The 27310-nt window shown below is 43.8% G+C and overlaps 1 protein-coding gene across 1 annotated transcript; it reads left to right on the forward strand.

Moving 5' to 3' along the window:
- Positions 1-3192: 3192 nt before the first annotated feature.
- si:ch211-243a20.3 (uncharacterized protein LOC100151507 homolog) lies at positions 3193-27310 on the forward strand. Its single transcript, XM_051934404.1, has 4 exons — positions 3193-3289; positions 9005-9167; positions 12933-13062; positions 25911-27310. The coding sequence occupies exons 2-4, from the start codon at positions 9053-9055 to the stop codon at positions 26131-26133; spliced, it is 468 nt and encodes a 155-aa protein (XP_051790364.1). The 5' UTR covers positions 3193-3289; positions 9005-9052; the 3' UTR covers positions 26134-27310.

Here is a 27310-nt window from a genome sequence, read left to right on the forward strand (position 1 = left end):
TTATTAAGATCTATTAGAAAAGTTCACTGCACGGAACGATAATAATATCCCCGGTATGTTAGACTTTATGGGTGAATATATTACATTGAACAGGTGTCAAAGATTGGAAGCCTTTAATAAATCCAGTTTGGTCTTGTGATATTACCGAAGGTAGTACTTTCTCAATTCTTCTAGCTAAGGCTTTGGAGAGTACCTTAATATCATTCTTCAAAAGTGAGATTGGTTTAATGATGCTCATTGTAATAAGTCCTTATTTTGCTTAGGAAAGACGGTAACTAATGGTTGGCGAAAAGTTTTTGAGGTAGAATTTTTTTTTGTCACTGGCTTTTATAAATGTTGCTAATAAGAGGGGAGGTAACTTAACTGAAATTTGTTGTATAAAATTCAGCAGGGTAGCAATCAGGACCAGTTGCTTCCCACTCTGAAGTGAGTTTATAGTGTCTAGTAATTCTGATAACGTCAGAGGTTTATCCAATTCCTCTGCACTTAGAGTATCTAGCTGTGGTATCTGTAATGTATCAAAAAATGCATTAGATTGTGTCTTGTGTTCTTTAAAACAAGTAGAATATAAGGACTTATAGTAGTCTCTAAATGTGTGCATTATATTTTTATGGTCAATGATTTTGTCTCTGTCTGTGTTGATGATTGCTGGGATTGCTAAAAAATTGCTGGGATTAGCCTTCTATATAATCCACTGATCATTTTCAGTATTATGGGCAACCTTAAGCCATAGGTTTGAAAATACTCTGAAGGGTATTTTTGTGCATTTATAGTTTTTATAGTTCATATAGTTGCTGGGAACAAAAGCCTGCAGCACCCCCAGGACCGAGATTGCGAACCACTGGTGTAGGTCGATCTCCTCAGCGACGTCAGACCTCTCCGCAGCTTGCTACTTATAAGATCAAACAGGTTGGATTCCATCTTATGTCGAAGGGGTGGGCTCTGTGTGCATGACAACCAACAAGGGTGCAATCAGCAGTACAGTACATGGAATGCAGCCATGACAAGTAAGGATCTGCACCTGATAAACAGAAAAAACACCTCATGTTTGTTGTACCAGGAGAGACAGACTTGGGTAAAGAAAATAAAAAGAGATTGTGACTAAACTTGCTGTACCTGGAAAGCTTCGTACAGGCAGCATGTTAATCGGTGGGCTTTCAGGCATACAGTGGGCTGGTGATTCATTGAAACTGTGTGGGAGCGTCGATACAAAGTCATGTAAAGCCTGTGACTCCTCACCATGTAATCTGACCTGGTCAAGATGACAAGTTCAGCAGCGCATTACATGATTTCTTGTTGGAGGGAATACCAATCTTGATTACTGCCATTGCTGATCTTGGTGCCTGAGGATGTCAGATTACACCTCTAGGAAACACAGGGCAAGACAAATCAGACAACTCCGGCCCAGTATCACAATAATAATAAGAAGAATACATTTTATTAATATAGCATCTTTCTGATGCTCAAGCTTGTTTCTTTTTCCAAACGTTAATAATGTGCTACCTGACCACGCCATGCTATCCAGGATGTCAAGCTCAGCCAGAGTCTCTGCCTATTTTTTAACACTTTTCCATTCTGTCGTGGTGTGTAAAACATGAGACATCAGACAGACGAGCCTCTACTATTTGTCAAGTCCAAAACACCTCATAGTTGCATTGTGTGAATTGCCTTTCTGGATGAGCGCTCATTGGTCATATGAACAGTAAGGGGCACCACTGAGTTCCCTAACCCCAGACACACATGACCCAACACAACTCCGGTTCTAAAATAAAGGACTTTTAATCCACTCAGGCCAATACAATTACAGTTACAGGCAACATACAGACTTTTACATTCTCTCTCTCTCCTTTTTTCCTAAAATGAGTGTTGCCCGCTGCATCCCAACTCTGACTCCATCTAAATGAGGCAGCAGGCTTTCTAGTAAGCCCATCCTGGGAATTGCTTCTGGCTTCTTTTTCCAGTCATCCAGAGCACTTCCGGGTCATGCGGAAACAAGGTCAGTTAGGTAGTCCGCAAAGACCCCAACATGGGTTGCATTTCTGGACTCCATTTCCCATACACCCCTGTAGATATCGTAATTGGGTTTAGCCCTGAGGAATTGTGAAGTGAGTGAGTCAACAGAAGACCAACTAAGTCAGGGCCTCAAACTCCAACCAATTTCACTCCAACCTGTTGCTTAATGAGGTGCCAATCCTTGTTGTTAATTAAACCCGTTCTTTAATTCCATGGCTTGTTGCTGCTCTCATTTTACAATGGCAGACATTTCCAAAATTATATAGTTTCTCTTTTCTAAGAGCACTGTTAAAATCTTGTGAGGACCTGAACAGATTCCTAAGACCATCATCCTTCTTTATTTTCAGATACAGGTCACAAATTTAGAAAACTGTTATAATGAAAACCTGCAGACGATGCGGCCCATTCAGGATCACTGATCTACACTAACGGCATTTGATTGGCTTAGTCCTTCTTTGTTTTATATGCAGTAGCACATTTGCAGATGTCAAGGTGACTACGTCTCTTCGTGTGAACTCGGCCAGAGGGGTACACAATAACCTGAAAACCACAAAAGGGTCCATCAGGCCGACACACCACAGCCTAAGCATGGAGACTTCCCATCAGCAAGCCTTTCATCTTCACTTCTGATGTCCGACTCCATCACAAAACTTTGACTCAATGGTGGCACGTCCACTAACAAAGATCACAGCAACATTTGTCCTCCACACCTTCTAAGGGAATGTAGGTGACAAACAGGAATCAAGGTCACATGTGGACATTTTGCTGCAAAGCTCATAACATCTGATAGGCAGGTGAGGCAAAGAAAGAAAAAACATGGAAAAGCAAAGCTGCATGGCAGCACCGGCCTTCACAACTTTGTTACTCCACCAATTTTAATGACATCACCGTAACTTTCCTTATTGAGCATTTTAATAAGGGGAGGACATGCCCGCGATGCCATACTTTCAATCCTCTCCTAAAATAAAACCTTCTCCCAGTTTTCCCTGTGTTGAAATCGAACGGCGTCCATCCACATGCACACACACACACACACACACACAGACAGACGCAGTGCAGTGCAGTGAGGGACGCGCGAGCGGCACACTGAAGTCCGAGTGAATCACATCTGGCAGCATCTGCAGCAGGGGGTGTCAGACCGAGGGGAGGAGATGAGGAGGGATTTGCGACGGAGGGGATGTAGTGCGCAGTTAATCACTCTCACATTTCTGTGGCGTTTGCACCAGGGCTGCTCTTCGGGACGTGGGAGAGAGTGCCAGAGAGGAAGAATTTACAGGTAGGAAGTATTTTATTAGTTAAAATGTGGCCGGAGGGCAGGGTTAGTGCCACCTCAAGGTGGAGCATATTAGGGTGTTGCCAAGGACCCTTCTATGTGGGTACTACTGTACTGGGGACAATGTGCATTGAGGAGAAATATCTTGCAGAGGGTGCTTGGAGTAGCAGCATCATCGTCATCATTATTGTCACTGCCAGGGCTCCAGTGTGGCTCTTCCTCAAATGGTCAGGTAACACCTGGAGTCAAGGGGAGCTCAGCAAAGATGATGTGGAGAGAGCAAAGACAAGGAGCTGGGAAAGGATGGAGAAAATCCCCCTCAAGATAAGGTAGAACAAGCAAAGCAGAGGAAGTGAGGTACCACCCGGGCATAAGTTAAAGGTCTGGCGGTGAAGTGAAGTAAGAGCATTGAAGTGCGTGGACAGGAAATGTGAAGTCCTCTGTGACTGTGCAGTGGGCAGCAGCAGCAGCAGTAGCAGCAGCAGGCATTTTGCCAGTTAACAGCTGCACATTCACAACGACTTTATTGAAGCAGGACCGGGGGCTTCCAGCACATGTAATAACTGGGCACATTTAAATCCCTGCAAACGTTAGGTGCTTCTATGTGAGGAAGCAAGAGCCGGTGGAGGCTTTGTATGCAGCAGGCAGAGTGTGCACGTGTCTCTCCAGACTGATGTGCGCAGCTGTCTGTGTGCACACCATATGTGTCAATGAGCGAGGCTTGGCTTTGAAGGATTATAGAAATCTGTGTGTCAAGATGTTGGAGTAGCTGTGCCAATGTCTCCTGAGGCTCGCTGCCTGGCACAGAAGCCGTGGAAAGGTATGAGAGAAGTGCAACAGACCGAGAGTGCAAGGAAATGAGGGGTCCTGTGAAGCCAAGTCATGGCCCACTTCACTCTCTAGCCAACCCTTAGCGCCGGTCCTTATCTAAAAGTTACAGATAGGACTTCATAGGTTCATTTTCTTGAGCTGACTGCATTAACAGACCTTGGAGACGTGTCACTGACGTGGGTACAGCAAATGTGCCTGATTGGTAGAAGCACGTAAATCCTGCATTTTCAAAATGTCACCTTGTTCTCATCTGTGTCCATCAGGGAGCGTTAGCTCCACAAATGGACGAGTGGGGTGCACCGTGTGATCACCCCACTTATAGATAGATAGATAGATAGATAGATAGATAGATAGATAGATAGATAGATAGATAGATAGATAGATAGATAGATAGATAGATAGATAGATACTTTATTAATCCCAAGGGGAAATTCACATACTCCAGCAGCAGCATACTGATGAAGAACAATATTAAATTAAAGAGTGATAACAATGCAGGTATACAGACAGACAATAACTTTGTATAATGTTAACGTTTACCCCCCCGGTTGGAATTGAAGAGTTGCATAGTGTGGGGGAGGAACGATCTCCTCAGTCTGTCAGTGGAGCAGGACATTGACAGCAGTCTGTCACTGAAGCTGCTCCTCTGTCTGGAGATGATCCTGTTCAGTGGATGCAGTGGATTCTCCATGATTGACAGGAGCCTGCTCAGCGCCTGTCGCTCTGCCACAGATGTCAAACTGTCCAGCTCCATGCCTACAATAGAGCCTGCCTTCCTCACCAGTTTGTCCAGGCGTCCCTCTTCTTTATGCTGCTTCTCCAGCACACCACTGCGTAGAAGAGGGCGCTCGATACAACTGTCTGATAGAACATCTGCAGCATCTTATTGCAGATGTTGAAGGACGTCAGCCTTCTAAGGAAGTAAATATTATAAAAATTATAGTACCGCCGCAGAGCCACAACATCTATCTATTATAAAAAAAAATCTTGGAAGGAGATGAGACGTGATTTTCTCGGAGAGGCACTTTCACGTCCATGCCCGGGACCGGAAATAAAGGAGAAAGAGTAGATGACAAAGTAGAATGTCGTAAAGAATTCAGAAATGTTGGCGCGGTACTCATGCACAGCAGGTTAAAGATAACGGAAGTATGAAAATTCGAAAGTCTCAAAAAAAGGATAGTAAAGATCACATTAGTGCAAACAAACGGAAATTATTGCTCGGTGAAATAACAGGAACAGCGAAAAGAGATCAAATATATTGTTCGGATTACAGTAATCCCTCGCTATATCGCGCTTCGCCTTTCGCGGCTTCACTCCATCGCGGATTTTATATGTAAGCATATTTAAATATATATCGCGGATTTTTCGCTGCTTCGCGGGTTTCTGCGGACAATGGGTCTTTTAATTTCTGGTACATGCTTCCTCAGTTGGTTTGCCCAGTTGATTTCATACAAGGGACGCTATTGGCAGATGGCTGAGAAGCTACCCAGCTTACATTTCTCTTTCTCTTGCGCTGACTTTCTCTAATCCTGACGTAGGGGGATTGAGCAGGGGGGCTGTTCGCACACCTAGACGATACGGACGCTCGTCTAAAAATGCTGAAAGATTATCTTCACGTTGCTATCTTTTGTGCAGCTGCTTCCTGAAGGACATGCTGCACCGTGCTTCGCATACTTAAAAGCTCGAAGGGCACGTATTGATTTTTGCTTGCTTGTTTTTCTCTGTCTCTCTCTCTCCCTGCTCCTGACGGAGGGGGTGTGAGCTGCCGCCTTCAACAGCTTTGTGCTGCGGTGCTTCGCATACTTAAAAGCCAAACAGCCCTATTGATTTGTTTGCTTTCCTCTGTCTTTATGACAGTCTCTGCTCCTGATGCGCACTCCTTTGAAGAGGAAGATATGTTTGCATTCTTTTAATTGTGAGACGGAACTGTCATCTCTGTCTTGTCATGGAGCACAGTTTAAACTTTTGAAAAAGAGACAAATGTTTGTTTGCAGTGTTTGAATAACGTTCCTGTCTCTCTTCAACCTCCTGTGTTTCTGCGCAAATCTGTGACCCAAGCATGACAATATAAAAATAACCATATAAACATATGGTTTCTACTTCGCGGATTTTCTTATTTCGCGGGTGGCTCTGGAACGCAACCCCCGCGATGGAGGAGGGATTACTGTAAACTTTAGGTCAGAGACTTGTAGATCGTCTAGTTCGTGTTGCCAGTGAGAATTAAATGTTTCCAAACACGTTGGCGCGGTATGAAGTGAGACGGAGACTTTTAACATGAGATTCTTTCAAGTCACGACCTACTTACAGCTATTTTCAAACAAGACCACGGTCATCTAACCTCTCAGTCGTGTGAATGCTTTTGGCAGACACACTTCCTACGCTCTCGGCTCTTATAAATTTTATCAGGAAAATAATTTTATAACTTCTAGGTGACACATTAATGACGAAGTGAAGAAGAAAGAAAGAAACAGTCAAAAAAATTGTTTTATTTATTAGAGAAAGAAACGATATTCACTCACGAACAGTTATACGTTGTGTTGTCACGATGTAAGTCCAAACACGGAATCAAAATTCAATGCGATCTTGAAGAAAAGTTAATTCCAAATGTTGTTTTTACTAAAGTTTTAAAGTAAAACTGAAAATAATGCATATGTAATAATTCCCATTAAAATAACAATCTCTTTAAATTATATATTCAGTTAACCAAACCCGGGGGTGGGCGAGTAAAGCGAGCAGGGAGCAGAGCCCCCTAGTCTACAAAAAAACAAACAAATCCTATCATCATACTTAGCCTGTATTGGACAATCATTCATCACACCATCCATGTCGGGCTCAAACATCGGGGGGCTGAGGTGCACGTCGTGCCTACAGAACATTATGGCGGGCTGTGATTCTAAAGTCATAGGAGTTAAGAGGAGCAGCAGGTGTTTTGATTCAATATGCCCGGGGTTCAGCAGTTGTGACTCAAATTACAGAGTGTGAGAACATCTTTCATAATATCGGTCTTATGTAGCAGTGTGTATTTTGTCTTTTTCATAGCCCCATATGTCCCTTTTTCTCTTCTTTTACAAAGATGAGCCACTTGAGCTTAATAATAACTAACTTTTAGTGTGTTTATTTATCTCGCCGTTAACACAATTTTTACATCTGAGATGCATGCAGCTGTTCCTGCTGCACTGAGAGTTTAGCTAGCGGCCTGACTCTTTTACCACATCCTTTGTTGGTTATTATTATATTATATTAATACTTTTCTTGGACTTGTGTTTATTTTTCATTTCTGATAAAGTTTCTTGATTCATTCCTACTGGTCACTTGAGTTCTAATCCATCACGCTGAATAAAGAATTGTTGAAGATACTCCTTTCAGTTGACAGCAGAACACCATGAGGTTCTTTAGAGTCCTACTGGGTGTGAATAAAAGAGATGAACACTGGAAAAGGTTTGGGGGTAGCCACTCCGTACACTTGGAGATTAACAAGATGGCGCTTTTATAGTAGGGTGGAGGGAGTGACATCATCTGGTCCACGAAAGTGATGTCAAAACGTTCAGGTGGGAATTCCCTCAGGTTGTCTGCAGGATAAAGAGACAGAAAGGGTTAGGGCACGCTGCCACCCCCTGGTCTGTGGTGGGATTACCATCATTCAAGTCCTTTAGCTGCCTGCCATGCGCACGCGTGTGACACAATGTTGAGAAGTCCTGTTGATGTCGTATTCCTTTATTATTTGATGCTAAAAGACCCTCCTCTGCATCACCATCGTTACCAGCATGTGCAGAAAGTTCAGAAAGTATTCAGACCCTCATCACTTTCTTCACATTTTGTTAGGTTTTATCCTTATGCTAGTATCATTTAAATTAATTTCATCTTTCATCAAGTAACACTCCATACCCCAGAATGACAAAGTGAAAGCAGAATTTCAGACATTTTTGTAAATTCCTGATGGCGAGATGGAATTTGTATGAAATAAAAGTTTTATTATTATTAAATGATTCTTCATATTAAAAATAGCAAACAAAAAATATCACAAAGTATTCAGAGGCTTTGCTGGGACACGTTGATCATCGTTGAGATGTTTCCACACCTTGTTTGGAGTGCACCTGATTGGACCTGACTAGGAAAGGCGCACACACCTGTCTGTAGAAGATCCCACCATGTTATCAGAGCGAACTCCAGGCCGTTGTGTCAAAGGAATTGCCTGCAGAGCTTAGAGACACAGGATTGTGTTGAGGGGAAGCCAACAAAAAATCTCAGCATCACTGAAAGGTTCCTAAGAGCACAGTGGCCTCCATAATTCTTAAATGGGAATACGTTTGGAACAATCACAACTCTTCCTAGAGCTGGCTGCCCAGCCAAACGGAGCAATCATGGGAGAAGGTAAAAGAAGTGACCAAGTGACGTTGGATTTTATATATATAGAGATGATCTCTGACAAAGGATTTCTGCTTTTCACCTCTGCTTATAACGATGTCATTCGTTTTCCTCCATCTTAATGTATTCCTGTTGGTCACACACAGTAACTTCTGCACCAATCACCTCTGACTTTACTGCTTTTTAACTCCTTGTTAAGTTTTATAGAACAGGTCTTATTATTTTCAGTTTCCTCTCACTCTAATGATTAAGTTGCTACATGTATTATATTTTGTAGGATTAACATCTGTTCTTATCATTCGGTGTTATCCAAACCATTGTGTGAAGTGTTAGCACTTTATATAACTTTAAGATAATTATGTTATGTTATGGCACAATCAACCAGTAGGTGTCCAATGAGGGGCCTCGTTTCCCACGACACATCTCTGTGTGTGTGTGTGTGTGTGTGTGTGTGTGTGTGTGTGTGTGCGTCAGCAGGGCAGATTCTCACCTCAGCATCCTTTTTCTCCACATTTTCTGTAGAGCACGTCCAATTCTGGTCACCAGCTTAGCAGAAGAGCCTGAGGAGACATGGCTTCACGTTTTGCCTTTTCAATAGTCGTGATGGTGATGGTGTTGGCAGCTCCGCTGACTGGAGGAGAGGATGCGAAGTCTGATTACGGCCACTGGAATTACAGAGAAGGAGGTGAGAATGCCATGAGCTCCATGGAGTTGTAAAGCTTACATGTCAACTCCATCCACAAGTCTTCAGCTCCTCCTTGCTGTTGTGAATTCATCTTGCTCGGAAATAACGAGCATTATTAATAACATTTTGAGCGGATAATAATAAGCTTTATCATTTTTCTTGATTTTTAAAACATTCATTTTCTTATTCATTTTGTTACTAAGCACCTCCATTATTGCGCATTATGTTTGTTGGGGCTTTGATTGTTTGATTGCTGGTTGGATGTTCTTGTGTACATTGGGTCGTCACACAAATGTCATAAAATGATGGCTGCACACACCACTCACTGACTCAAGTATTTGGATTCCAAAGGTGTACTAAACAAAATTGTTTGTGAGGCGTAGTTAGGACAAGGCTACCGCTGTAGGTTAGCATTAGCAACTTTGCCTTGGTTATCGTGACTTTGATTGTGATGTTGTTACTCTGCATTCCTCATCGTCTGAATTTGACCTTAGCCCTAGCATTTCAAACTTTGCCTTGGTTATCTTGAGTTTGAATGCTGGATGTTGTTACTCCGCATTCCTGATCTTCTGAGCTCAACCGAAACTCTTCATTGCTAGTCCTTCTTCTCAGAATTTAACGATCTTGCCCTTCTTATTGTCCCTGAAAGTATTTTTTACTCTCTCTGGTCACAATGCCACGATCAATTGACTCCACGTCAATCCTGAATGGCGCAAGTCTTGCATCACATTTGGAGCTTTGTGTTTCTATTGAGCAGACAGGGAGAGTTGGAGCCATCAGCAAAGATGACAAAGTGCAAAGTATGCAGACAAGGAATCAAAGGCAATTGTGGTGCCTGATGACACTGAGCATGTGCCACCGGCTTTGACTAAATAGGTTTTCTTCATCATTTGCATGGCTCACTTGTGTCAACATGGACACAGACTCCATCCTGGACTCTCCTTACATATGGTGTTTGTCCAGCCACCTGTACCAACAGGAGTATTTATAATGAGGAACTAGGAGATGAGCAATCAGAGAGAAATGGGTCAAAGCCGGCAGATCAGCAGGACTACAACTAAACCAGAGTGTGAGGCAAAATGGAGGTCAGAAGACGAAGCAGCCCAAAAGACAATAACAAGGACAAATTTAGAGAAAGGTCTGGTAAGGTTTTGAATCCGCAGATCAAATAAGGAAATTCATCCTTTAACTCTTTCAGGGCTGATGTTGACTTTTGTCAAAATTCAGGAGTAGAGGATGGTAGTCGGCTGTAAGCTGCAACAAAACTCGCCCTTACGTTTTACTTCGACTCTCTTGGATTGAAGGAAAGTTACGTAGCTTTGTTGCTTTGACCTCGATTCCCTGCATGTGAATGAGTAGTGAAGAGTAAACAGCCTCTAAAATGGCATCGAAATCTGGTGAGACTAAAGCAAATGTGCAACATAAAATACTCCATGGACGTTTTACGTATTATCGCTGAATCAGACTCTGACTTTTCATACTCGGTGCTTGATGCAAGTGATCTGGAGATAGATATCGAAAATAAAAGTGAGGTATCAGCATCAGCCTATCAGTCCCCCAGCTGACTGTGGTGCTGAACACGTTCGTGTAGCTGATACACCTACAGGAGCGTTCGCCTAGGAGGACCACCACTTATGATGACGAGGTACAAACCATATTGCGTCACACTATGACTGCCACTGTCGCCCACCTGCTGTGCGAAGACAGAGAGGTAGCTGGCCCACCATGCATTCCTGCTCACCATCAAGGTGCCCCGAACAGGCACCAACAGCAGCCACAGCATGTTGCAACAGATGTTTTATGTTGATTTTATGTATGAAAACCAGTGCATTGTGTGGAAAAAAAATTCAGCCCTCAAAGAGTTAAATCGTGGGTCACGACCTCTAAGGCCACACCCCTAACAACATGGGACGCAGACCTAGCAACAGGTTGGAAATAATGGCGGTAATCATGAAAACTTAAAACAGCAACTCACATAAATCCTTAACTATTTGAAGAATCAAGGATTAAAAAACCAGAAATGAATTCTCTGGTTTAGAAAACCTCCAAAACGAGTATACTGTACATTCATGCCAAATGATGAGTACAATGAAATAAATTAAACACACAACTCATAACATAACATTACCAAGAGAGATGGTCGTAGGAAATATTTTAGTGATATGCTGGCGGTGAAGGAAGAAAGCCAGGAGATGGTAACACGAAGCAAGAGCCGTAGACAAAAAGAGAAATCAGGTCAGAATCGAAAAAAGGTAAAGGATCAGGTAACCAGAACACAAGAGCAAAACGAGAATCAGAAGTCGAAAGCAAAAAGAAATCAGCAACCTGATAGTAAGGTTCAGGAAGCTAACTAACTCTAGAACTGATATCAAGGCGTCTCATCGACCCGAAGGATATGGTGCAATGAGATCACTTTCGTGTTTATGTCGTCGCATCTCATGGCATAATTGTAATCAATAACGTAACGCATGCTACCTCCTCCCATAAACAAAGAGCGATAAAATAAAATTAAACTTTATCAAATCAAATAGAAATAATCAAAAAATCTCCAAAACAGATTTTACCTTTAAAAACACACACAAAATGAACCAATACACACCCACAAAGTACTAATTCTTAGGAATGCAAATGGAGCGCTGAATCTGCCCAGCAGTCTAATGTTGTGCCTCCTTACTTACTTACTTTAAGGAAGCCACCTACTTGATTTAGTGTCTGTGTGCTGTTTTCTGCTCTTTTCTTCTCTGCACATTGAATTTTGCCCTCCATTTAGTGCTCTGGATGCTTTCCCCTTTCTCTCCTCCTGCCCGTTTTCATACGTCCCTCTCAAATGTGCCTCTTCTGCCGTTTCTCCTCCTCACGTGTCTCACACTCACACTTCCTCTTCTGATCGCGTCACCAAAACCAAAGCAACCAATCGCATCAAAGCCATTCTGACCAATCATCCTGCTCAAAAGAACAGGACACACGCAGACCGTAACAGAAGATTTGGACTGTGAGGGAAGAGCTGAGCGAGCCTACAGAAAGAAGAAGGTCCACTCCAGAGTTGATTTGGCCTTCACTGGATGTTATGACCCTGAGGTTTGCATTTTTGTATTTGTTTTTGAATTTTTATTTTTACTTCTTGTTGTCACCACCACTTTGGTTACCAGTTTAATCCCAGATCCTGTGATTCTGTGGCATTTTGTTGTTGGTAACATCTCCCACTGAAAAGTTGTGGTAGAAATGGGCTGGTATTAATGATGGTGACGTGTTACAGTCAAGATTCGATAAACTTTGAACATTTTAGTTTGCTACTTTCATTCAGGGTGTTAAGAATTTTTATGCGTGTTTTGACTATGACCTTGGCTTTGGTGCTTTCATTTTTGACCCTTGTCTGTCCTCAGTTACTGTACATTCCCATGCCCTTCATGCCCTGCCATTCCTTCCAGGGGGAATAAATGGGAAAGCAAGAATGTGCTCTGCTGTGGATGGGCACCCCATGCATCGTTGGTTCCTGCCTTCTGCTTGAAATATCTGGGTTTTGACTTCAACTCTTCATGACCCAGAATTTGAAAATATCCTAAAAACTTTCCATCCATCTATCCATTTTCAATCCTGCTTGATACATTTCCGAGCCGTGATGGCCAACACGTGTATCAGCAGCATTAGGCACTGAGGCTCCAGTAGACGGATCTATGGAGGAAGAGGGATTGTTTTATTTGTTGATAACTCAGCCGGCCTTGAAGCTCCATCAGCTAATTCTCAGTCCACACCATCCTTCCACAGCGGACCGTGTGAATGTCCAGGCCCTGAAGAGTGTGACTCGCATCCTGGACAAGTGGGGGAACAGCATCTTTTCTGAGGTGAAGAAGATCCTGCATAGTGACCCAAATTCGGTCCTTCCAGAATATTCCAGGTATGTCTTGCCTGACTGGGATGAAGGGTATCCAAGCAGGTAATCGGTACCCACTAGTTCGACTCTATGTGTTATGGGGTTCCTCCCCTGGCTGGTGCTCAATTTCCTTTTTTATGTCTTGTCTCATTCCTTTGTTGGTGTTAATATTGTTATTTATCCATCCATCCATCCATCCATTGTCTCCCGCTTATCCGAGGTCGGGTCGCGGGGGCAGCAGCTTGAGCAGAGATGCCCAGACTTCCCTCTCCCCGGCCACTTCTTCTAGCTCTTCCGGGAGAATCCCAAGGCGTTCCCAGGCCAGTCGAGAGACATAGTCCCTCCAGCGTGTCCTGGGTCTTCCCCGGGGCCTCCTCCCAGTTGGACGTGCCCGGAACACCTCACCAGGGAGGCGTCCAGGAGGCATCCTGATCAGATGCCCGAGCCACCTCATCTGACTCCTCTCGATGCGGAGGAGCAGCGGCTCTACTCTGAGCCCCTCCCGGATGACTGAGCTTCTCACCCTATCTTTAAGGGAAAGCCCAGACACCCTGCGGAGGAAACTCATTTCAGCCGCTTGTATTCGCGATCTCGTTCTTTCGGTCACTACCCATAGCTCATGACCATAGGTGAGGGTAGGAACATAGATCGACTGGTAAATTGAGAGCTTCGCCTTGCGGCTCAGCTCCTTTTTCACCATGACAGACCGATGCAATGCCCGCATTACTGCGGATGCCGCACCGATCCGCCTGTCGATCTCACGCTCCATTCTTCCCTCACTCGTGAACAAGACCCCGAGATACTTGAACTCCTCCACTTGGGGCAGGATCTCGCTACCAACCCTGAGAGGGCACTCCACCCTTTATTTATGTTAATTTTATTTGCATTATTCGATATTTTCATCAGCTTTGTGTATTATTTATTTTCTATGTGTCTATGTGTGTTCTGTTATGTTCCTTGTACCTTCTGAGTGAATCCCCAAGAGGCAGGGCCAACTGTCTATCTGCCCTCAACCCTATAAATGCTGAGGAAACACAGAGTCCCTTGCGGTTCATTGAATGCGCTTGCTGGTGTTGGTGAGTTGGTTTGTGATTATCACTGTGCTTATTGTCGATTCTCTGGATTTTTTGACCTCTTGCTCTGCTTTTTGACTCGTCTTTGGATTTGTGTTTTGTGGCCCCTGGATTGTCTCTTGTGTAAGGAAGGTTCTTCTGGGCCTTTTGTGCTGCTTTGAGCTTCTTCTGCCATAGAGTATTTTCAAATATAAATCTTCTATTTTGTAAATATTCTTTGTTGGCCCATTTATTCAGTTTACAAGCCAAAAGTTGACAGGTCTTTCCACTTGGCAGCATTTTTTGAGAATCTTTGCTTATGAACTCTCTAGTTAATGACAGAATAAACATCATGGCACGGCTGTGACTCGTATGATAATCTGACGGACGTGGAGGCTGACCTCAAATCAAGTTGTTAAGGCCAAGCACAAGAGTACTGATACAACACTATTGGAAGGAAAGTGTAGGGCTGACAGATGGAAATGGAAGATGGCATTATCACCTCACGGTGTTCGGAACCCATTCTGACTCTACGTTGGGCTTTCACACATTTTTTCTTTCCTCCTGAGTCCCCTCTAGGACTTTGCTTTCCTTCTGCTGGTGACACTCCGTTGTTCGGGTGTGAGTGGAACTTACACTCTGCTGAGAGTTGCTTCCTGCAATGATAGGCTCAAGATCTCAGTGACCAGCACTGGAAAAACCAGAAGAGAAAACAAATAATTTGTGAGGACAGGGGAATGGCAATACTGTCCTTTTCCTGCTGCATGAAATTTACAAGAATGTACAGTAAGTAAATATACTGTGGGAAGTAAAAATGTCAGATGTGAGTACGCATGAAAGTGCTCTTTAGGAGAAGGACTGAGGAGTCACAGTGGACTCTTCTCGGGGCACAGAAGCCGTTAAGAAGGTTAGCAGAATGCTAGGTTACTGTATAAATTATCATCTTTTATGTTTTTATCCAAGGCAATGTAAAAAGCAGTAGCACCATTTGTGGAGTCGATGAAGGTTATGCTTAAGTTATACGGTGTAATGCATTTGGGTGGTCTCACCATGTAACCCAGAAGGTCCTAAAATCTCCCAGGAGCCTCAGATTTGTATAACCCTGTAAATCTAGTGGTTACAATTTATTTATTTAGTGCAGGATAGGACAGTCAGTATCAAGCCCCCGATAAACTGCTGAGATTCTGACCATAAACGACCACATGTTTAGTGACAGAGTATATGAAAAGTGTGCTATGAAGTGTGAGACGAAGGAAGAAAAAACAAAAATGCACCCGAAACATCACATCAGTCCCAAATTAGGGCAATATTATATCAAGGAAAAGAAAAATTGTTCAGGTTGTGATTATCCTATGGCAGGGGTGTCCCACTCCGGTCCTGGTGGGCTGCAGTGGCTGCAGGTTTTCATTCTAACCATCTTCTTAATTAGTGAGCTGTTTTTGCTGCTGATTACAGTGATCCCTCGCTATATCGCGCTTCGCCTTTCGCGGCTTCACTCCATCGCGGATTTTATATGTAAGCATATTTAAATATATATCGCGGATTTTTTGCTGGTTCGCGGATTTCTGCGGACAATGGGTCTTTTAATTTCTGGTACATGCTTCCTCAGTTGGTTTGCCCAGTTGATTTCATACAAGGGACGCTATTGGCAGATGGCTGAGAAGCTACCCAACTTACTTTTCTCTGTCTCTCTTGCGCTGACTTTCTCTGATCCTGATGTATGGGGATTGAGCAGGGGGGCTGTTCGCACACCTAGACGATACGGACGCTCGTCTAAAAATGCTGAAAGATTATCTTCACGTTGCTATCTTTTGTGCAGCTGCTTCCTGAAACGACATGCTGCACGGTGCTTCGCATACTTAAAAGCTCGAAGGGCACGTATTGATTTTTGACTGAAAAACAAACTCTGTCTCTCTCTATCTCTCTCTCTCTCTCTCCCTGCCCCTGACAGAGGGGGTGTGAGCTGCCGCCTTCAACAGCTTTGTGCCGCGGTGCTTCGCATACTTAAAAGCAAACAGCCCTATTGATTTGTTTGCTAGAGATTGTTTTCTCTATCTATGTGACATTCTGTGCTCCTGATGCGCGCACTCCTTTGAAGAGGAAGATATGTTTGCATTCTTTTAATTGTGAGACAGAACTGTCATCTTTGTCTTGTCATGGAGCACAGTTTAAACTTTTGAAAAAGAGACAAATGTTTGTTTGCAGTGTTTGAATAACGTTCCTGTCTCTCTACAACCTCCTGTGTTTCTGCGCAAATCTGTGACCCAAGCATGACAATATAAAAATAACCATATAAACATATGGTTTCTACTTCGCGGATTTTCTTATTTCGCGGGTGGCTCTGGAACGCAACCCCCACGATGGAGGAGGGATTACTGTAACTTGTTTTGCCTTCGTTTTAATCGACGTGACTCAGACCCCTTAGTTGTTTCTTTTTCTTTAATGAGCAGCCAAGCAGAAACAAGATGTGAAACAAGCCACCACATGACCAGCTAACCTGAAAATGAAGAAAGGTGAAGGTCTTGGCCATGTTGGTCCACTCAGGTCACCAAAACATCTTGACGGTGGTCTTAGAAAAAACAGAAACTCAACAGTCTGCTGTGGCAGAATGAGAGCAACAACAAGTCCTGATATTCAATAACGGCTTTAATTAACAGCAAGAATTGGCAACTCATTAAGAAACTGGTTGGAGTGAAATTAGCTGGAGTTTGATATTCCAGTTTAGCTGGTGATCTGTTGGCTCATCTCACGTCTCATTTCTGTTTGGCTGTTATTTAATGAAGAAACGAGTCAATTCAGAGGACTGAATCCTTAAAAACAGGACTAATAAAATGAAGGGAAAAGGAGTTAATTAGCAGTGAAAACTGCTTACTGATTAGGAAAAGGGCTAGAATGAAAACCTGCAGCCACCAGGACCGGAGTTGGACACCCCTGTCCTATGGGGAAAATGACAGAATATTAAAAAAAAAATCTGAGGTGGAATTGGAGAGGAAGATAAACGTCCGACAGACCCCAAGACTGACAAGTCCTAGCAGTAATGCAGAGGTGAACCCCTCATCTCCTCTTCTCCAGCTGGTGTTCCTCCTCTGGCACTGAATATTCGGTTCTTCACTGTGTGTTCTCTTTCCGTCTCTGTGAACTCCCCACACAACAGATAAGCAAAAAAAAAAAACCAGCTGCCCTCTTCTTTCTAAAAGTCCGCTTTATACATTGCCTACCAATCAGACTCCCGCGGCCTTTACACATCCTACTGAGCAGACATCTTGACTCTTTTAGGGCTAATTATTTTCTTTTCTTTTGTCCCAGAGTTGAATATTTTTTCCAAAAAACTCATAACACATACATTTTCACACATAAGTCAACAGTCAGTCAGTCAGTCATTGTCCTAACACAGGGTCACAGGGGTCTGCTGGAGCCAATCCCAACCAGCAAAGGGCGCAAGGCAGGAAACAAACCCCAGGCAGAGCGCCAGCCCACCGCAGGGCACACACACCAAGCACACACACTAGGGACAATTTAGGACTGCCAGTGCACCTAACCTGCATGCCTGTGGACTGTGGGAGGAAACCCACGCAGACACGGGGAGAACATGCAAACTCCACGCAGGCAGGACCCGGGAAGTGAACCTGGGTCTCCTAACTGCGCCCACTGCGCCACCACACTGCCCTATAAGTCAACATAAAATACTTAATGATGACAAACGTCACTTTGTTTTATGTTCCATGAGCCTCTACGGTATGTAAGTTCACATACACTATATGGCCAAAAGTATGTGGATATCCCTCCATGTTTCTGCTACACTCATTGTTAATATGTGCATAAAATCAAGTACTTAGCCATGCAATGGGGGGTCATCTTTGCCACATGTCAGTACATGAAATTTCTGCTCTGCTAGATCAGTCCTGATCATCTGTAACTGCTACTGTTGTCAAGAGAAAGCATCAAGTAGCAGCAACAGCACAGACATGAAATTGTAGACCACACAAACTCACAGAGTGGGGCCACCGAGTGCCGAAACACAAACCATGCAAAAATCGCCCAAACTCTTGTTGCATCACTCACAACAGACTTCCAAAACGCCTCAGGAAGCAACATCAGAACAAGAACTATGCGTTGGGATCTTCATGAAATGGATTTCCATGGCTGAACAGCTGCACACGAGCCTTAGATCACTAAGCGCAATACCAAGTGTTGGCTAATGGACTCTGGAGCGGTGGAGACATGTCTTCTGGAACGATGAACCACACTTCACCATCTGACAGTCTCACAGACCAATCTGGGTTTCGTGGATGCCAGGAGAACGTGATCTTCAAGACTGCCTAGTGTCAAATGTACACTTTGGTGGAGGAGGGAAAATGGACTGGGGCTGTTTTTCAAGGTTTGGGTTGGCCCCCTTGGTTCCAGTGAACAGTATTGTTAATACTGCAACATTCAAAGACATTTTAGACAATTGTGCACTTCCAACTTTATGGTGACAGTTTGTGGAAGGCTGTTTTCTGCTCCAGCATGACATAGGCAGGTCCATAAAGACACAAAGGAACTTGAGTGGCCTGCACCCCGACCCTATTGAACACCACTGGGGTGAATTGGAATGCCAATTGCTAGCCAGGACGTCTCATCCAACTTTAGTACCTGACCTCTTAAATGCTCTTTTGGCTGAATGGGCACAAATTCTCACTGACAGATTCCAAAATCCTATCAAAAGGTGTCCCAGTAGAGTAAAGGATATTATAGCAGCAAAAGGGCGAGCCAACTCCTGATTGATGTGTGTGCTTTTGAAATGGGATGTCCAACGAGCTCATATAGGTGTGATGGTCAGGTGTCCACAGACTTTTGGCCATATAGTGTACTTATCACATACCTGCTTGTGTAGTTGAGCGACTGGTAATCCGTAGTGTCCACTAGCATGATGTGTCGTTTGATGAAGTCCAGTAGCCAGCTTGCCTCCCATGGATCTGTGTTTGTGTAGTCGAGCTGCTGGTAACACTGGTCTACAACAAAATATTTTTTGTTTGCTACTGGGAACTTCAGAGCAGCTCTCTATTAAGTTTTTTACACTGATTTCATATATGAAATTGGAATTAAGCTAACACGTCAGGTTTTTGAGATACACATCATTGCTGTTTTGACACTTTGAATATCAATATAATATTTCAACATGATATCTGGAGTTTAACCTCTGTCCCACCAAAATTGTTTTGATGTGTTTATTCTGAAATCAAACCAGAAGACGATACCAGAGACACTTTAAAGCATATTTCTGTCAATTTACCTCAATATAAAAGTGAGGTCAGTGTGCTCAAAATTGTCTGAGGCACTCGCTTTTGCGCTTGTACTGCACATCCGTCTCTCCTTGCAAGAACCAACAGTAGTCACCCATCATGCTCGGAGTAAATTTTCCCCGATATCAGTTTTCCATCACCTTTGTATCTTGATGAAATCTTTCCCCATGCTCATCTCTGACATCGCTTACATTTGGTGGAAAAAAGTCGAGATGAGAATGTAAAAAATGCGTCTTCAGTGACATTCTGGCTCCCGTAAGCTAATATACTTCCAGCATATTCTCCACAAGCTCAGTATAATTCTCTGCTCTGTGACTGTCAAGAAAAGTCTGGACAACCTGCACGAATGACGGTGCTGATTTAGTTGGCTTCAGTTTCCTTTTGAACTCCTCGTCAAGCATCAGTTCACGGATTTCAGGACAAGCAAAAACACCTTCCTTAATTTTGGCTTCACTTTTCTCGAGACCAAACTTATTTCTTAAATGCTGAAACGCATCACCTTTACTGTCCAGTCACCCTAGTTGTCCAAGACCTGGAACATCATAACTAAAAAACGAGACATGCTGGATGAAAAGTGAAGCAAGTGAAATTTGTTAAAGTACAGGTGAAAGAATCCCAGTAGCACAATGCTTGTTGGCCACTGTAATCCGTAGTGTCCAATAGCATGATGTGTCGTTTGATGAAGTCCAGTAGCCAGCTCGCCTCCCATGGATCTGTATCTGTAGTCCTCTCAGGGCAAATGTTGCCGTAGGTGCATCAGCTACACAAGCGTGCTCTGCACTACAATCAGGTGGGGACCGATCAGCTGATGCAGGTACCTGACTTTCATTTTCCATTTCCAGATTGTCTGCATCAAAATCGGAGATCAATAAGTCAGACTCCGATTCAGCAATAACACACAAAAAAATAAATAAATAATATGCACAGAGTATTTTGCTTTGCGCATTCGCTTCACCTTCCCACCCAATGTCAGTGCCATTCTAGACATTATTAACTCTATGCTACTCACACACACACAGGGATTCGATGTCAAGCCAATGAGTCTAACAGTCCTCCTAGCATGTGAGTGATGAGTGCTATTGACGTTTACAGCTTTTTTCGCCCTCGACATCCACCCAAAACCTCTTGTGTCGACGAATGTTGACCAACGCCCTAAAAGAGTTAAAGGGACAAACTAAATATACAGAGAACACCTTACATTTTATATGACATATCTTTCATGCAAAACCGTTACAGCCTGGAGTACCGCATGCAGTTTTAGTCTCTGGGCTACAAAGAAGACATAGCAGCACTAGAGAAAGTCCAGAGAAGAGCGACAAGGCGCTGAGTGGTATGAGCTATGATGAGAGTTGGAAGGAGCCGAACCCTTTCAGTGTGAGCGAACTGAGATTAAGAGGAGACATGATGGAAGTGTCTTAAATTATGTAGGGAATCAGTCCAGGGGATTGAGGGCGTCACTTTGTCGGTCACGAGGATGAGGAGATCTTTTGCTTGTCTGCTCACGTTGTTTTCTTTTGACGAGTGCAGGAGTCTGATCGTCCGACTGAATCTCAGAGAAGTAGCGAGTCTTACGGGGTCGGTGGCAGGAATTATGACTGGGAAAACACCAACTGGGGCTTGCACTGCCAGAAAGGGGAGGCACAAACAAAAGTGATAAATACAGAAAAGGAGACTTACAGCAGGGTGGATATGGAAGAAGAGAAAGAAGACAGTCTACCTTAAGACGGCTAAGGCACAGTGTTACAGGATTTTTGGATCTCTTGAGAAGAAGCTCACCTACTGGTAGAGTGAATAGTATTCAGTTCTTTATTATTTGGAAGGATATCATCACACTGCCTAGACATCTGTGTTATTATGTCAATTTCCATCATAACACTAATTTGTTTTTTGATGGTGTGCTGTACATTGGGGGCTCACTTCGTTGTGTTAAGTATTGGGAAGGGTGTCACTCGATGGGTATTTGTTGCATTGTGCGTTATTTAATTTTCATTCTTGAAACCCAAATATATATAGGTAGTTAGAGTGTGTGGTGTGGTCTGTATAGGGTGAGGTGAGTAGTGGAGTAGTGTTGGTCACTCATTCTCCTTTGTGGACACCAGGGGGTGCTCCAGCTCCCCAAACACCCACCACAAACAGGCACAGACACAAGGTAAAAGCCCAAAGAGTCTTTTATTGGGGAAAACTCTTCTCAACAAGAGTTTCCCACCACCACGGTTTTTGCAATAAGCACTGTTTAGCACAATAAACACACACTTTGTCTTCCTTCTCTTAGCATCACACTGCCTCCTCCACTCCTCCTTCGTCCACCTTCCACCCGACTCTGGCTCCCTGATGCAAGGTAGGCAGTTCCTTTACTTCTAGCTGCCCCTGATCTTCTGCATCATCTAGGTGAGGCAGAGACCCAATAACATATGGACTCCCCAATCCTGCAACTCCCTACCCTGATGGACTCCACAGAACCGAACAGGGTTGTCCCCAAGGGCTATAATACCCAGCATGCCCCATGGGCACCAATGTGGGGATCTGAGCTTGGGATCACTGCCATCTAGCATCCTAGGGGAGACAAAGCCCTGTGTAAGCTGTCTCTCCCTGTCTTTCCATCCCAAGGGCGTCCCGGCTTGGTAAGAAGGCTGGCCATTCCTTACACCTTATTATTTCATTTATAATTGCATCATCCGGGGATCGGTACACCTTTAAAATGAGTTCAACAGGAACACAGTTGCAAATGTATTAAGGGTACATTTTGCACAAATATTGGAAAGCTTTTTTTTCTTCACACAGAGAAACATAGACACATGTAAGTTGTCGAGTAGGGCCTTAGGAATCTTTAGATATTGATGTTATTTTGAAAGAATTAGTTGGATAGTGTGGTAGAAATCAACATATTAATTGAAGAAAGAAACTTATCCTTTACTAGGACAAGTTTGATTAAGTCCTCTTTGAGTCAGAAACCAGGCAGGAGGAAACCCGTTCATGGTGTCTTTAATTATCTCTTCAGCAAATGCCAACGAGGGAGCATTCATCACAGCAGCCTGTTACAGAATGGTCAGCCAAATAAGGACAGAGGTCTACCACTCTCCAATTCTTCTCATATCTATAATGCTCAGCGATTACCCTTAAAATCCCTGTGTATGCAACAACTGTCTGCTGATCTCTTAATCGTTTCCTTGTACATTTTGTGTATGACATCAGCCTTCTCCTGGTACAGCTTTGTCTTTGTTGTTCACTTGGCCTTTACTTGGTGTCTTGATATGTCTGAACAGGTTTCTGACATTTATTAACCCTTTTATACAGGGAGACTCACTCGAAAGAGGCCCCCCGAATATTCTGTTGTAACCCCCGTTAGGATGAAGCAATCAAATACGCTCTATCATTGACGTATGTGTAAACGATGCTGGAAATGGTTTCCGTTTTCTACCAGACACATTTCAACACGGCTCTTCATGTTCCTGAACGTATCGGCAAGCGTCTCGGGGGGGGGAATAGCAGCAATTTCAGGTTGGATGTTTCCTTTAAATCTTCCACAGTGCAAGGCTTGTTCTGATAGACATCTCCTTTGAGCACACCCGATAGGAAGAAGTCTGGCGGGGTCAGTTCCAGCGACCGTGGTGGCCAAAGCCCCTTTGAAATGACCCTGTTGCCAAAGAAGGACACAATTTCTGCCATAATCCTTGCCGATGTGTGACATGTCTTGCTGGAAGTAACTATCCGTTAATTCACGATCATCCAGTTGATTCTGACGTAGCTTAAACGAATAGGTGACCCAATAGGTTTGCACCATGAAGACATGCTGCTCAATCCTGTACACCACCATCCTGATGAGAAGTTGAGTGACTGAGTGAAGGGGTACGGGTGGTAGGCACCCAGAAGTTGCAAACGGAGGTTAAACGTTGTGATGGCTGTCAGACGCCTACCTCATCGCGCCGACGTAGGGGCATCCCAGCTTGTTCGAAGCTCCATATACTGAGGAGAACATTTCACATTCTTTTGTTCAGATTGCTTCGTCTTAGAGAGAGTTATTACAGAATATTTAGGGCCTCTTCCGAGTGAATCTCCCTGTACTTCTAAGACAGATGCTATATTTTAACATGGAAAATACCAAAATATTTAACTATTGTTACCTCACTTGTCACAATTGTTCTCATGTTCTAATAATATAAACTCTTCACTTTTAGATTTTGTAAGATGTGACTTCACCACATGTATCATTTGTTAGGTTTGATAAAATAGGAACGGGCCTGAGCCAGCTGATTAAAGCACAATGCTGCTCACAACCCTAACCGCACAAGCTCCAGATATGTTACGACACATGACGACTCTGCCAGATATGTCAGAAGTCAAAGGGCTCAGAGTAATTCCAAGTACCCAGAACTACATCTTAGACAGCTCTATGAGGTCAGACGATGAGCTGCCATACGAGAGAAGAGCACAGCCTCCCGGAGATCTCCCTGCTGTGAGTCACCACAAGGACTAAGAGCCACCTGAACAGCGTCACACACTGGGGGGCTTTGGTCTGTGACTGCTGCTGAACATCCAGCTTCTATGGTGTGTTTGTCACACACACTCTTATGCCGTGACATAATGAAGAATGAATACAGTTAACAGGTGTCACAATAGCAATTCCAGTCCTGGGTACAAGTGCATTGTGGCTCCACTCATGTGGGAAAGTATAGAAGAAGGGTATACAGTAGAGGATGAGACCATGACATATACAGTGCATCCAGAAAGTATTCAGAGTGCATCACTTTTTCCACCTTTTGTTATGTTACAGCCTTATTCCAAAATGGATTAAATTCATTTTTTTCCTCAATATTCTACACACAACACCCCATAATGACAACGTGAAAAAAGTTTACTTGAGGTTTTTGCAAATTTATTAAAAATAAAAAAAAGTCACATGTACATAAGTATTCACAGCCTTTGCTCAATACTTTGTCGATGCACCTTTGGCAGCAATTAGAGCCTCAAGTCTTTTTGAATATGATGCCACAAGCTTGGCACACCTATCCTTGGCCAGTTTCGCCCATTCCTCTTTGCAGCACCTCTCAAGCTCCATCAGGTTGGATGGGAAGCGTCAGTGCACAGCCATTTTAAGATCTCTCCAGAGATGTTCAAATCGGATTCAAGTCTGGGCACTGGCTGGGCCACTCAAGGACATTCACAGAGTTGTCCTGAAGCCACTCCTTTGATATCTTGGCTGTGTGCTTAGGGTTGTTGTCCTGCTGAAAGGTGAACCGTCACCCCAATCTGAGGTCAAGAGCGCTCTGGAGCAGGGTTTCATCCAGGATGTCTCTGTACATTGCTGCAGTCATCTTTCCCTTTATCCTGACTAGTCTCCCAGTTTCTGCCGCTGAAAAACATCCCCACAGCATGATGCTGCCACCACCACCATGCTTCACTGTAGGGATGGTGCCTGGTTTCCTCCAAACGTGACGCCTGGCATTCACACCAAAGAGTTCAATCTTTGTCTCATCAGACCAGAGAATTTTCTTTCTGAAAATCCTGAAATTCTGAGAGTCCTTCAGGTGCCTTTTGGCAAACTCCAGGCGGGCTGCCATGTGCCTTTTACTAAGGAGTGGCTTCCATCTGGCCACTCTACCATACAGGCCTGATTGGTGGATTGCTGCAGAGATGGTTGTCCTTCTGGAAGGTTCTCCTCTCTCCACAGAGGACATCTGGAGCTCTGACAGAGTGACCATCGGGTTCTTGGTCACCTCCCTGAGTAAGGCGCTTCTCCCCTGATCGCTCAGTTTAGATGGCCGGCCAGCTCTAGGAAGAGTCCTGGTGGTTTCAAACTTCTTCCACTTACGGATGATGGAGGCCACTGTGCTCATTGGGACCTTCAAAGCAGCAGAAATTTTTCTGTAACCTTCCCCAGATTTGTGCCTCGAGACAATCCTGTCTTGGAGGTCTACAGACAATTCCTTTGACTTCATGCTTGGTTTGTGCTCTGACATGAACTGTCAACTGTGGGACCTTATATAGACAGGTGTGTGCCTTTCCAAATCATGTCCAGTCAACTAAATTTACCACAGGTGGACTCCAATTAAGCTGCAGAAACATCTCAAGGATGATCAGGGGAAACAGGATGCACCTGAGCTCAATTTCGAGCTTCACGGCAAAGGCTGTGAATACTTACGTACACGTGCTTTCTCAATTTTTTTTATTTTTAATAAATTTGCAAAAACCTCAAGTAAACTTTTTTCATTTTGTCATTATGGGGTGTTGTGTGTAGAATTCTGAGGAAAAAAATGAATTTAATCCATTTTGGAATAAGGCTGTAACATAACAAAATGTGGAAAAAGTAATGCGCTGTGAATACTTTCCGGATGCACTGTAACTGTGGTTCTACGAGAAGAGAGTTCCGCGTTGAAACAAGGAATTTATGTCTTCAGAAATGTCACGCCGATACCTTTCCATGATAAAACAATAAATGGCCCAGAGTTCCTCTTTCTCTCCTGACGTGCCTTTCAGTCCAAGATGAAACTGAATTTTGGTTTTCAGTCCCTTCTTCATGTTTTCTCCTCTTTTCCACCAGGGTGCGCCCCTTGTCAGAGACCGTGAATGACCTGTTCAAAGAAGTGAAATCTTTACAGCGGCGGATCTCCGAACTGCATGAGCGCCTCGACACCTTGTATCTCTTCTTCCGAAAGTATGGCTATGGAAAACCCCGTACTGCTGCTTCCGCCCAGTCGGCCCGAGGGTCAAAAGGCACGATCCAACGCAGGGTGATAATTAAGCGAATAAAGAAGAAAGAGTAGTCTCCGTCCTTGTGGTGTTCGGGGTTTGCCCACCTCTTCTCTTCTATGTTCTGTACACTCCAGCATCTCTAAAAGCTGCTGACCTGCCAGTCAAAGGCCTTGAATAACTGCCAGCGTTTGACATTGCCATCTAATGCATGCAGACTGTCTGTGCCAGCCTCCTTATAGCTGGTTTTGAATGTCTAGAAGACGACACACAACAGTGAGCAACAAATTCCATCGCAAACATTCTCGCCCAGCATAAATAAAGATAGCGACGTAGCTGCTGCTACCGTACAATACAAGACATGCAAAAATGGCCCTTTTCTTCATGCCCTCTGACCCCTTAACCCTGGACTAAACTCAGTGGTACTGCTTGTATCGGATATTTGGGGACACACTCAGTGACATCTGTTTGGTAACAGCATAGCCTTACAATCGGGGGGGGGGGCTGGGGGGCTACAGTTGTGCCCAGATCATGAGAATTTAAAAATCATCGCCCGCCATTGGAGCAGCGCGTTAACGAGACTTGAGGTGTCGACGACTGGGATGAGTGAGAATAACATCCTCTGAGAGTCAAAGAAAACTAATTGAAGGAAAAAAAGAAGTCATCTGAGTTGATGAAATGTTACTCAAGCTAATGAATATTAATTAAGGTGCAGACCCCACAGAGACATACGAATGTTTAAACTCTCTGAAGAGACCTCGTTAACGATCGTCAATTACAAAGGTTAATTGAATGAGCCTTTCATTGCTTAGATATCGTAATCCCATGGTAGCGAGCATCGCTCTCTGTGTATCCACCTCCTCCATGGCGGGTATGCCAGTTAGCACTGCAGCCCCCCGCTCACTGTCTGTGTGGAGTTTTCATGCTTACCTCGTGTGCTTCTCCCAAAGATGAACAACTTCCATTCACTGGCTTGTTTTGCCTGAAGGCGTCCTCTGATTGCCATGGGACACCACGTTGGCACCTGAGATGACCCAAGTAGCCTCTTGCTTCAACCCTGACATGGAAAAGTGGATTCAGGAAATTGGGCGTAATGTCTCCTTTTAGCATCAAGGTGTACACGGCTTCTTACTTGCATATCTCCTCAGAACACAAAAATGCAATAAAAGATATCAATAAAATGAATGTATACATAGCATGCGACATATTCTGTATCTATACAAATGAAATACAATATGGATTTGCAATTAT

This window comes from Erpetoichthys calabaricus, chromosome 12 (assembly GCF_900747795.2).
Source record: "Erpetoichthys calabaricus chromosome 12, fErpCal1.3, whole genome shotgun sequence".
NCBI classification, from domain to species: Eukaryota; Metazoa; Chordata; class Cladistia; order Polypteriformes; family Polypteridae; genus Erpetoichthys; species Erpetoichthys calabaricus.